The sequence below is a fragment of the Leopardus geoffroyi genome, chromosome X, assembly GCF_018350155.1.
Source record: "Leopardus geoffroyi isolate Oge1 chromosome X, O.geoffroyi_Oge1_pat1.0, whole genome shotgun sequence".
NCBI lineage: Eukaryota > Metazoa > Chordata > Mammalia > Carnivora > Felidae > Leopardus > Leopardus geoffroyi.
In genome coordinates, this window is record NC_059343.1 from 31,887,407 (window position 1) to 31,900,664 (window position 13,258).

General features: G+C 37.4%; 1 protein-coding gene across 1 annotated transcript in view; it reads left to right on the top strand.

The window, feature by feature from the left end:
* CFAP47 (cilia and flagella associated protein 47) overlaps nucleotides 1–13,258 on the top strand; it is a 553,185-nt gene that overhangs the window by 481,252 nt on the left and 58,675 nt on the right. Inside the window, exons 58-59 of the mRNA XM_045471009.1 lie at nucleotides 7,098–7,257; nucleotides 9,398–9,492. Coding sequence (XP_045326965.1) covers nucleotides 7,098–7,257; nucleotides 9,398–9,492 — 255 coding nt within the window. The remainder of the gene's footprint in view (nucleotides 1–7,097; nucleotides 7,258–9,397; nucleotides 9,493–13,258) is intronic.

Consider the following 13,258-nt stretch of genomic DNA (forward strand, 5'->3'; position numbering starts at 1 on the left):
AGGGGTTCATGTAGGGTGTCTATAAAAGGTCAACCAGAGGGATCCTTGTGGTGATGAAACTTTTCTATATCTTGTCTATATCAATATAAGTATTCTGGTTTTTATATTGTTTTATAGTTTTACAAGATGTTACCATGAGAGATAACTGGGTAAAGGGTACATGGGATCTCTCTTTCGTTTTCTACAACTGCATGTTTATAATTATTTCAAATATTTTTGTACTGTATATGGATGATATCATGTTATAAGGGAATAGTCTAAAGGATAAAGGCATACACTGTGTTTGATATCTGTAGTAACTAAAGATGTTATTTGCAGTAATAATATGTTTTTGAAACTATTGCTACTTATGAATTGGAGACTGTCTTTAAGAGCTCAGTGCTTAGTGACATTTACTGTATGTGCTGCTGCCTAACGTAAAGCATGCCCAGTTCTCCAGATAATTATCATGAATGTTTATTAAATTATGTCAGCAGCTGAGTATGATTTCACATTTTTAATAAAATTTCTCTTCCTATTATGTCAAATGACCAATTTTTCACACAAATAAGCACAGGTTCCAATCACACAGATTTGTAATTATGATCTATAGCATAAAGCAGGTGGATTTCTTAGCTAGGCAGTGAAGCTACTCATTTTGTTGTAAAACACAAAGCTACAGCTTTTCTTATGCACAAATATCTGGATGCCTGCCCCTTAGAAAAGTCTCTATAACCTGAAATTTAGACCTACTTATGCCACTAGAATATTTCCATGCAGACAACAGAAATTGAACTTATTAAAATAGTTTATAAGGACTGGGCTTGTAAAGTGGAACCCAAGGCACGGTGCCCCCTTTTTTGGCCATTTTATGCAATTTTGTTAGTTGCAGAAATACAGGTAAATATTCTAAAAGAGATTCCTGTTCCTGTCCCCCTGACTTCCTGGAGGCCCAAGGCTCAGTCTTCTCTTCATTTCTATCCATGCTCATTCTTGATGAGATCTCCTCATTCAATCACACATGAGATTCTAAGAACTTCTAAGTTGATAGACCCAGCTTCATCCTCTCCTTAAATCCAATTCATATAGCCACGTGCTATCTCCACAGTGCCCGCTACCGATGTTCACAAGGCTTCTCAAACTTCCTTAGGTGCTCTGTGCAAATGACACTTTATCAGAGAGGCCTTACTGACTCTCTCACCCTTTATTGTTTTATTTGCACCATACATATAAATACATTTTATTTATCGTTTGACTCCTAATGCATTCTGGAATGCATGACTCAGGAAAGCAGGGGATATTTTTTTTTTCACTATTTTATCCCTAGTGCTTATTATAGTGCATGGCCCATAGTATTTTTTGAATGAACAAGTGAAAGTATAAAATAATGTAGAATCAATGTATACTGTACAAAATGGGATTATGTGGATGGAACTGGAGTAGTACCTTCACCATAGCAAAACCTTGATATGTATATTATATTAGCTTCCTTTTTCATGAGAGGAAAATCTCAGAAATTGAAGTAACTTTCCCAGTGCTAGTGAGTAACAGAGCAAAGATTTAAACTTCTAAAGCTCATGCTCTACACTGTATCATAGAATATTCCTGCAGGTAAGGAGAGAGATCTTACACACGCATACATACACATATGCACGTTTGCACACACCCATATACACACACACACTACTTAGCATGGTGCAGGGGCAAGGAGGACATGGTAATTGATTGATAAGGTATATTTGCTGTAGTAGTAGACATTATTTTATTTTAAAATTTTCTATGGGTAATTTTAATTGAAATTAAAAATGGGTACTTTCCAAGAAAATATTCAATTCCCTAAAATTAATTTTTTTAATCTTATCTTTTCTATTTTATATGTTTTCTATTTTCTATGTTTATAAGGAAACATGTTATCATAGGGTTTTACAGCTGGAAAGAACATTAAGGTATTCTGTTCCACACACTCCCGTAAAGCTCAAAACCCTGCTGTCATCACCATCAGTGTTTGTGTGGCGTGTATTTGATGGCCTTCAATCATAGAAAATTCTCTCCTTCACTGTGTGTCTGGTTGGGAGACTCTGATAGTGAATTTTTCATTCATTTTGAGCCGACAATGAAGTGTTTACATGAAAATCAATATTTTCTTTAAGTATTACTTTGTTTTTATTTTTGCTAATGTATTCTTGGATTTAAAAAGCAAACACAAAACGTGAACTTACAGGTGCTTAGTTCATGGTGTAAAATTTACCTTAGCAATCATATTTGTGTTGAATAACTCCAAAATCTTTTAAAACATTTTATGTCTCAAACTTAACACTTTTTTTTTCTAGTAAGCATGGATTTGTATCTTTTCCCCAGTTACCCATTTTATCAAATATAACCTTCCACTTAGTGCTTGCTTTTTCTATGCTAGCCCCGTTGATAGTGTCTTCTTTGGACAACTTCATTAAAGCTCAAGCATTAGCTAGCTCGTCAAAAGATGGAGTAAAGCAGCAACAGGCTTTAATCCTTCACAAAGGAAACACAATCTCTGAAATGCTTTTCTTGCCGTTCATTAGATGCCCCATTCATTTGATGAGGTACACGTAGGAAGGGAAGAATGCTTCATCTACAGCTTTTCCGTGATTATAGCAGCCAAATAACAGAGTCAAGTTTCTTTATCTGCCCTATGTTTTGAGAGCCTGGAATTTGAATTTCTGTAAGCAAATTCAGTGGCATCCCATGCCTCAGCCTCTAGCATAACAAAAGAAAAGACAATTTCATGCATTAGTTTGCTAGGACTGCAATAACTAAATACTAGACTGGGTGGCTTAAACAAGATAAATTTATTTTCTCACAGTTCTACAGATTAGGGTCCAAGATCAAGCAATCGGTGGCAGGGATGGGGGGGCTGGTTTCTTCTGAGGTATGATTGCCTTCCCACTGTGTCCTCACATGGTCTTTCCTTTGGGGTGTGCACATACCTGGTGTGAGTCTTTGTATCTGACTTTCCCCTTTTTATAAGGACACCAGCCATATTGGATTAGGGCCCTAGAGTACAGTCTTATTTTAACTTAACCACCTCTTTAAAGGCCTTAAGTTCTGAGATACAGGAAATCAGGACTTCACCATATCAGTGCCATTATTAATCATAATTTAAAGATATTTGAAATCAGTTATTGAAAGTATAAAGTATCCAAGTAGAAAGTAGATAGATTTCATGTTTGAAAATGGTTGATGAGGGGCGACTGGTTGGTTCAGTTGGTTAAACATCCAACTCTTCATCTCAGCTCAGGTCATGATCTCACAGTTTGGGCCCCTTGTCAGGCTCTGTGCTGAGCTTGGAGCTTGCTTGGGATTCTCTCTCTCCCCTCCCCTTCTCTCTCTCTCTCTCTGTCTCTCTCAAAATAAACTTAAAAAAAAAAAAAAAGAAAGAAAATGGTTGATGAAAAGTCATGTTCATCTTGTACTCTTATTTAAAATTAAAATTTTAAACTTGGACTCTTATTTAAAATAAACCACTATAACAAAAATAATAGCATGGCTCAGGGTGCTAATATGTTTCATAGTATCTCTTTGATTACCTGACATGGGCCATTTCTAATGCCATGCTAAATATTAGAAATTATGCTGTGGGAAGCAGTAATGTCATACCACTAAAGTGATTAAACATGACTCTCCCAGGATGAAATACTTTCATTACTAAAATGAGGATTATGCTCACTTTACTCTCTTGAGAAGATTTTCTTCTAAGAAGGCAGGAAATCTCATAGCCATTAAAGCATTGTACAACTTCTATATTTCAAATGGGAGATCAGTGCATAAATATTTCTAACACCTTTAATCAAAAGAGCAATCAAAATAGCAGTTTTAAAATATACTGAATAAAATTTGAATGCTAAGTGCAATGAGGCCATAGGAGATTTCAAAGGTAAAACAGTAATATCACGCTTTGTAACGTTTCCCAGACACTAAGCGTGAAGTATTATCAGGGTTTTGAAAAATTCTATAAATAATGTAAACCTCTCATAAAATATATCAGTCCATAAAATTAATTATGTAAAATAAAGTGTGCATTCTTAAAACCCTTATTAGGGTTTCAAACCTCAAGAATGATAACTGTAATGGAAAAAAATATATATGGGTGCAGTTAGTATGTGCTTCCTCTATGGAAATGGAATAAAACAGACAGAGATAGGTTCAGAAAATATTTTGAGTTTAGAATATGCTTATCAACCTAATGAGTATAGTGATCATCATACTGACTGGATTTCCTAGTCAGAAGATAGAAAAAATTAACGTGGTTTCTCTCACCCTCCTGCTAAATACATATGAAAATGCCAAAATAAGACTCTAGCAAGTCTGAAAAGTAAAACTATCTGAAAAGCTCTTCCAAGAATTTAGAAGCACGTCATGCAATGCCCAGATGAGAAATATAAAATAAAGGCCATATTCTTGCCCTTGGATAGATCATGAATAGACAAAAATGTCAGTGATCCCAAAAGTATAAATGTAGGATGATTCCATTAAAAGTACTATTTGCTACCCCATCCATTTCCTGGAACTAACTGTGTATTTCAAATGTAGAAAAATTCTTTTACAAAATGAGTTGGAGGAGGAGTCAGTTAGTCCCACTAGAAAATAAAGCATCTATAATTACAACAATGTGTCACAAATGAAGAGAAAGAAAGACCAAAGAAATCTAAGGAATCCAGGAAAAGAGTCAAATATGTATGCACATGCCATGAAGGCAGCATTGCAAATCAGTGAACTTTTAAATAAGTGAGTTTGTATAACTAGTCCCCCATAGGAAATCGGTAACCTTGGAAACGTTCTTGTTCATTTCATATGTATGGATAAGTTACCGACGGATCAAAAAACCATAAAAATGAAAGCATATAGGTATTAAGAAACCACGGGTAGATTTTTTAGCAGATAGAAGTGAGAACAGCTTTCCCGTCTCTACTCAAAGTGTTGCACAGGATAGTGGGAAAACCACGAAAATAAAACTCATTTGTGAGACACAAGATGAACTTGATAAATTCTCAAAGTTCTTGTTGATGTTAAATTTCAGTGATTTCATGTAATAACAACACAGTGCTTCTTACTATTCAAGCATATAATAACAATTAAAGAAACTTATGATCACTTCAGCAGAGAACTGTGTCTACTTGTAGACTGCTAAAACATTATGGCTGCAAATAGGCTATTGGATTTTTAATTAAATGGGCTTATTTATCATAGCACTGTCTTTCCACACTTTCAATTCAAACATTATAAGAAAGCATGGTGTTGGCAATGAATTACTCTTTTGTATCTTTGTCTTGACTCTTTATATCATCTAAATGTCTAGGTTTTATTTTCAGTCATTCTAAAATCTATTTTTACTGGTAACATAAAATTTTGTAAGGGTAAATGATCACTTCTTAATTTGATTTCCTTAGGGATACAGGGATGGTTTATTCAATGCCGCTCTTACTCTTTTTATCCTATTCCAGCTCTTGCTACTTTTATCCATTTGACTGCAATGATTCATTAAACATCTAGAGTTCATAAGGATGACGTTGAAAGTGACAGACATTGTTTAGATGTCTTAGTAAGCCACACAGTCTTTCGTTGGGACTTTGGCAAATTGTCTCAATTCCTCCACCTCTAAAATAAGAAACATAGTAGCACAGAATTTACAGTGATTTTCTGAGAATGCGGTGAGGTATTGTGTGAAAAATACAGAGCCTGGCATATAGTGAGTACTCAATAAATACTAACTGGTAATCATATTAGTTATTGTTATTAACTATGATAGGAGACATAAGAACATTTTCATTTCCGGAAGAACTAAAATTTAAAATTTGAAAATTTGGGGGCGCCTGGGTGGCTCAGTCAGCTAAGCATCCAACTTTGGCTCAGGTCATGATCTCACAGTCGTGGGTTCAAGCCGAGCGTCAGGCTCTGTGCTGACAGCTCAGAGCCTGGAGCCTGTTTCGGATTCTGTGTCTCCCTCTCTCTCTCTCTGCCGCTCCCCTGCTCATGCTCTGTCTCTGTCTCAAAAGTAAATAAACATTAAAAATAAATAAAAGAAGAGAAAAGAAAAGAAAAGAAAAGAAAAGAAAAGAAAAGAAAAGAAAAGAAAAATTTGTAAGAATTTGGAGGCGGGATGTTTTGCGGAGGGGCCATTTTCTGTTTCCTTTCTTGATGTCTTTAGTAGTTTAGTGCAGTGTTTTCATCTGAGACAAGATGGCTGAAAATCATTGATTTTATAACAAAGAATTTTTAAAAAACAGGATGTAGTCAGTAATCTTTTATTTTCTTATAAAGAAATAGTGTTATTCTTCAAAATAAAGGAGGACATCCCAGTACTTGTCCAATAGGTAGGATGTGCATGTTTTTTCCCAAGTGTGGTCACATGACCATCTGCTTCTGGATCCCGTGAGGAGCTACTTACACATGGAGCTTTTGGGCCCCAGCCCAGTCTGAATAAATCAGAATATATAGTTGGGGCTTAGTAAGCTCATATCTTACAAGTTTTGCAGGTGGTTCTTTTGCAGAGTAAAGGTTGAAAAAGTCGAATCCATTAGAACACAAGAAAATGCTGTCGGTGTTTCTGTCTTCTGGTTTTTACAACCTGGCCTTTCTTTCACAAATAAGCTTCAGCTTCCCTCATGGATCAAGTAAATAAATGAACAGGTTGCTGGTAACAATTTTGGTGCTCCAAGCAGAAACCTGGCACTGTTATGGTCTAGAAAAAAAAAAAAGACAAGAAATTAAAGTGTCAAAAATTGCAGTACTTTGGCTTTTGGAAAATGTAGTAAGACTTGAAAAGACTCATGGATTTTATGGTTCTTTTATCACTCTGGGAAACACAAACCAGAATTCTCAACATTTCCTCATCCCTTCCAGCCTCTTCAGGAGAGGCTTCTTGCCTCAGGTTAAAATGTGTTTTTTTAATAGCATTGATGGCATTTGAGGAAAATTAGTGAAGCCAGTGAAGTGCCCTTATAATTTAGCATAATGCATTTTCTTGTTCTGAAGTGATTATGAAAAACTGATAACCAGTAAAAGAATTAGGAGATTGTTTTCTGCTGTTAAAATTATACTCTGAAAATGTTTACCACATTAAAAATTAATTGTGTTTTTTACAGGAATCACATTGCCTCCTAAAGAGAATATAGATATCCCAGTGTTATTTATGCCCAACACTATGAAATTACACAGAACAATGGTCATTGTCCAAATGATGAGGGCAAATAGAGAAAGTTGGCCTATTGACAATTTTGAAGAATTAGACACAGAAATGAAAAGGTAACTTATATATATTTATTTTTAATTGTTTTATTTATTTTTGAAAGAGAGTGCACAAGTGGGAGAGGGGCAGAAAGAGAGGGAAACAGAGGATCCCAGTGGGCTCCGCACTAACAGCAGCGAGCCTGATGTGGGGCTTGAGCTCACGAGCTGGGAGATCATGATCTGAGCTGAAGTCGGATGCTTAACCAACTGAGCCATCCAGGTGCCCCCAAAAGGTAACTTTTAAAAAAGGACATTTAAGGAAAATGATTTTATTTTGATTGGCATTGACATGATCACTTTCTTTTCTGTGTTATGTAACGTAAAGTCCATGATTTTAAATTCTCTGAAGTGTTGAAATTTGTATGTTTGGAAGAGGAAAATACATTTGTTATATGGGCATAGTATATATCACTTGACGTCCAGAGTGATTTGAAGTTCAGGGTGATGAAAAAGTCAACCTTAAGTATCATGTCAGTGAATCACAGAGACGTGCAAAGGACTCCTTTTTGACTGGGAAAACAGTTACTGCTGAGACGCCAAATAATAAATCTCTAGAGAACAACCTGAAATAGCTTGTCTTGGCCAACTATAGAACTTGTGATACTGGCATTTACCAAGTGATGGCACTGTTCCAGGAGGTATGACACCCTGAGCAAACACCGGCCTGACTACTGCCATACTGTGTCCTTGCAGGGTGCGGGCCGCCTGTCCCTTCTTTGCTTCACTGAATTTTAAGCAAACTCCAATAATGATCAAACTATGTTTTCTCTGCTTTTATAGTTTAATTAAATAACAACCTAGAAATCTTAATTAAAACAAAATTCTTCCTATGGGTGCCTATTTCTTTTCCACATTTTTTTAAAGTTTTATTTATTTATTTTGAGAGAGAGGGAAAGCACGAATGGGGGAGGTGCAGAGAGAGAGAGAGAGGGAGAGAGAGAGAGAGAGGGAGGGAGAGAGAGAGAGAGAGGGAGAGAGAGAGACAGAGAGAGAATCCCAAGCTGGCTCCATGCTGTCAACACAGAGCCTAGTGCGGGGCTCTAACTCACAAACTGTGAGATCATGACATGAGTCAAACTTAAGAATTGGACGCTTAACCGACTGAGCCACCCAGGCGCCCCTCTTTTCCACATTTAAAAAAATTCTTAGGGTGCCTGGGTGGCTCAGTTGGTTAAGTGTCTGACTTCATTCAGCTCAAGTCATGATCTCACAGTTCATGAGTTCGAACCCCATGTCGGGTTCTCTCCTGTCAGCACAGAGCCCACTTCCCATCCTCTATCCTCCTCTTTCTCTGCCCCTCCCCTGCTTGCATGTGTGTGTACTCTCTCTCTCTCTCTCTCAAAAATAAACATTAAAAGAAAATTCTTTCCTGTGAACCCATTAGTGTCCATTCTGCCACAATTTTTACCATTCCTACAGTCAGGACTGCCTGTCTATTTGTGGATCCCAATGTAAAATGAAAATGTGGGGACCTTTGTTCAAAATGGTTAAGAATTTCAAAGCACTTATCGCTATGTGTTAAACACGCATGGACCAATTCTAAACATGGGGTCCTCGTGCTATTTGTTGCACAGGTCACATGCTTATGCAGCTGGTCCTGCCTGCTGTGTCTTATGTTTCATTTCTAACAAGAAAAGCTCATTTCAGCAATGACCAGAACGATGTCCTAGTACTGTTGTCATCTTGATGGTTTTCGCAAATGCCCTCTTTCTTTTAGCTGATATCCCCCCAAAAGTAAATTCCTTGTCACCTTCTGAAGTCCTGTACTCCATGGCATTTTTGTGTTTTATGCCTCACCTGTGCAATTTAGAATACAACCCACAGGACCTGTGTTACCTCTGATAAATCATGTTTTAGTCACATCAGTAAATGCCAATACTGACTTTTAAAAGTAGGGGGAAAGTTCTTCAATTTTAACTTCCACCTCATGATGGTTGTGTTACATTTTTCTTTGTGATAATTTCCCAGGGTTTGCTTTGACATGTTTATAACATTTGCAGAAAATGATTTGTATTTCATAGTTTTTCTCTACCGAAGTTTAAATTCATGAGCTCTGCTAAAATACCATTAGGTTAAAAATGAATATTCTCTTTTATGCTAGTATTCAAAGTGTTCATAGTTTTTGTTCACTCTTCCTCATTTTATTTCTCATTAGAACAATGGGAACAGCAAGTAGAGAAATCCGAGAAATACACTGGATATACCCTATTCTTGGACTCCCACAGGCACTATATCCTAAATGCCCTCCAGGTAGGTATATTTTAGAATCCGGGAATACCAGGATTCAAAGGGATCGATCATAGAGGTTCCCTTATTCCCACCCCCTTCTTATACAAGTGAGAGAATGAAGGTGCAAAGAAAGTCGTGAACTGAACAGCCCTACTGATGGGAGCGCTGGGACCGATTCTGGTCTCCTCACAGTAAGTCCAACGATCCTTTCACCAAACCATACCATGTCCTGTTGTTCTTCCAGTTGGTGAAACCTAGAAATCAGCTAAGATTGCAATAACATTAGCTTCAGGCCCCTGTAGCCCACAGTCGTGAGGCCCCCGGAGCCCTGCTCTAGATCTATCTGATCCTCAGGTACTTTGGTTCTTGGGTCACATTTTTTTGCCAGATTCCAGCTTCTGTGCAACTTGAAGTCTCATCCAAGAACCATCCAATGGGGACACTGATCCCTCTATTCTCAGTTGTCCCAGACACTAAACTTGTACGATGTCCTCCAAAAATCAATCAGAATGTACTCAGGGTTTCTAGGAGGTTCACTTCACTACCATATACACAACGTAAAATCCCTCCCCTTAAAAGGCCTTTCTCTTTCTCAGTGAGCCCTCTTTTTCTCCACATACTCCAAACTTCTCTCAAGCTTCCTTGTGTTCTCTTTCCTCAATACTCTTCTCACTTCTGCATTCCTAGGTTTTCTCATTTTCTTCCCACAGTTAGCCTAAGAAATGCAATTCCTCTTGGATATCCATAAAGCAACCTCTTACTAGGCCTTAGGCATAGTTCTTCATAACTAACGATTGCTGAATTGCTCAGCAGTGCAAAGGGATATCTGTTTTGGAGCCCCCCCCACTCGACCAACACAGATGAGCTGAAAGCAGTCTTGAAATTTTGAATTTTTCTGCTCCTTCTGATACCAACCTTTGGTAGTGAAATAGAGTTAGTCTTCTGCTGGCATATATTATGTCACCACACTGAGAAAGAAGAGAAAATACTAACTTTTGCTTGTGGATAATAGCGTTTCCCTGGATACATTGAAGGCCAAGGTTACATATTTCCTTGTGTCGTTTAATTTCAACGGGAGTAAAAATCCACATATCTAGCAGTACCTTTGACAGTAAATGTCATTTGTTTTACTTGAAGTATTTTTGCTCTTGAGTTAAAAAATTATCAACACATAAATGTTTCAAATATACTAAATTATCTTCTGACTGCTTCACAAACATGCCAAAACATTTCTTTTATTTCCTTCTAGAAGAAAATTGTTTGTATACTTTCCATAGAGCTGAACGGTTCAAAATTTATGATGCAGTCATCTGATCAAAGTGATGTAATAAAGCCTAGACATTACTCTGTTGAAATACTAAGAGCAGCGTTGCTGATGTTGATGGCAGACACAGATTTGTTTTTCCCAGATTAAAGCTTTAAAGCAGGCTTTTTTCTTTCAGTCTGAAACAAAGCCTATGCAAACATAAAGGCATAAATTTCTTGCACAGTTTTCTTCAAAGAAAGTTAAGCATGCTGCAAAAACAGAAAGGCATTTTCCATCAAATCACTTCTCTTGGTAATTACTTGATTTTTAAATTAAGTATGAGTTCTATAAATAGTCTGTGTCGTGTTAGCACAACCCCGTAGTAACATCAGCGTTCTGAAACAGATTGTATACCAGTTATTAAATCATTTTAGCAGAATTCTAAAGCCTATTCTAGTAATTATTTTTATCTACAAATGCCCTTGAGAAGAATAAATGAGTACAATTATATAAATACATATTGCTTCCTTTCTGTACAGTCCATCCTTCATTCTTATGAACACATCAGAGATAACACATTGCTTTCTCTGCTCAGCTGTATCACCATCGATGTTTATTGTTTCTCCTCTGTTTTTATGTGTCTGTCATTCAGGTTATTCTTAAACCCAGGGTACTTTTGTCATTCTCTGAGCCACCTTTTTTGTGTGTGTATTCCTATCTGCTCCTATCCATTGGGACAGATAATTGGAAAAGGACTCCACTACTGTCACAGTGTGAAGACAATGGAATGTGAATCCACTGTGATTGAGAAATCCGTGCTTTGCCAGGGCACTAATTTCCAAAGGACTTAGAGGGACAAGACCAGTGACATGATACTAATTGTAACTTTGATCACACTAATTTCCAATTTAATGCTTTAAGACTGAAGCTAATTAAAACCAAAGAAGCTTGTACATTTCCTTCAGTCATGTCAACCCTCTTAATCCACATCTTGTATTTCACTACTTATTCTAAGTCCAAAATGTTCAATACCAACCTGCAAATTTTAGAATTAAAAATAAATTGATGTTATATATTTTTGTACTATAAATGTGATATGTATGGTGAAAACACATAAATTGGAGGACATTATCTAGTTGTACAGTTTAGATGATTATAGTATTATTGGTGCCACACAGTATAGTGCAATACATTTTAAAAGCTTTTTGGGGGGTGCCTGGGTGGCTCAGTTGGTTAAGCGTCTGACTCTTGATTTCGGTCTGGTCATGATCTCACAATTTGTGAGTTTTTTTTTTTTTTTTTTATTTTTGGGACAGAGAGAGACAGAGCATGAATGGGGGAGGGACAGAGAGAGAGGGAGACACAGAATCGGAGCCATCAGCCCAGAGCCCGACGCGGGGCTCGAACTCACGGACCGCGAGATCGTGACCTGGCTGAAGTCGGAGGCTTAACTGACTGCGCCACCCAGGCGCCCCAACAATTTGTGAGTTTGAACCCCGCATCAGGCTTTGCAATGTCAGCGCTGAGCCTGCTTGGGATTCCCTCTTTACTCGTCCCCTGCTCACTCTCTCTCTCAAAATAAATTAATAAACTTTTTTTAATAAATAGGCTTTTTTATATTATCATTCCCTTTTATCCCTTATGTTAAATTTATGTTTTATGTGCATCTGAAGTGATAAAAATATAACAGTTAATATATTTTTGAGAAACAATATTTTTATTTATGTGGATGTGGGTTCAGCTTTTGGCTTTGTCCAGCCAAGCCCAGGATGGTAGAAAGGATTACTCAAGACTCCGTACAAGTCAAGAGAGGTGAGAGGGAGGCAGAGGGAAGTCTCCCCAAGCTGCTCTCAAGCTCTGTATTTATTTATTTTATTTATTTAATGTTTATTTACTTTTGAGAGAGAGAGAGAGAGTGCTCAAGCAGAGGAAGGACAGAGAGGGAGACACAGAATCCAAAGCAGGCTCTAGACTCTGAGTTGACAGCCCAGAGCCCAATGTGTAGACGTGGGGCTCAAACTCATGAACTGTGAGATCAGAACCTGAGCCTAAGTCAGATGCTTCACTGACTGAACCACCCAAGTGTGCCAAGCTCCCGTATTTATTGAGCATACATTTAGGGAAACAATCAGCAATATGTCGGTGGGCTACGTGCCAGTAAGAACATATAGAAAATGTCAGAAAAACAAGTTAAGACGGGGTAAAATATTCCATGCGATAACATGGCCTAAGGAATTTATGAGCATAGGCAGGACCTAACCCCTAGATACACATTAACCAGGTAAGCAAGGCATGGCTGCTGTTTTCAGCAAGGCCAGAAAGCAGTGTTCTGCTTTGCAATGTATTCCCTATAATCTCCTAACCCAGGACATAGCTATTTGATTTCCCACATGTGGACTCTAGTATACTTGGCCCCATGATATTATAGAGCTAATGCCAAAGGAATACATTAATACTCCGATGTGTAATGAGTAGTTGTACATAGAAACAACATTTTGGCTTCTCACAAGATCGCTGACAGCTTCTTCTATACTTGATATA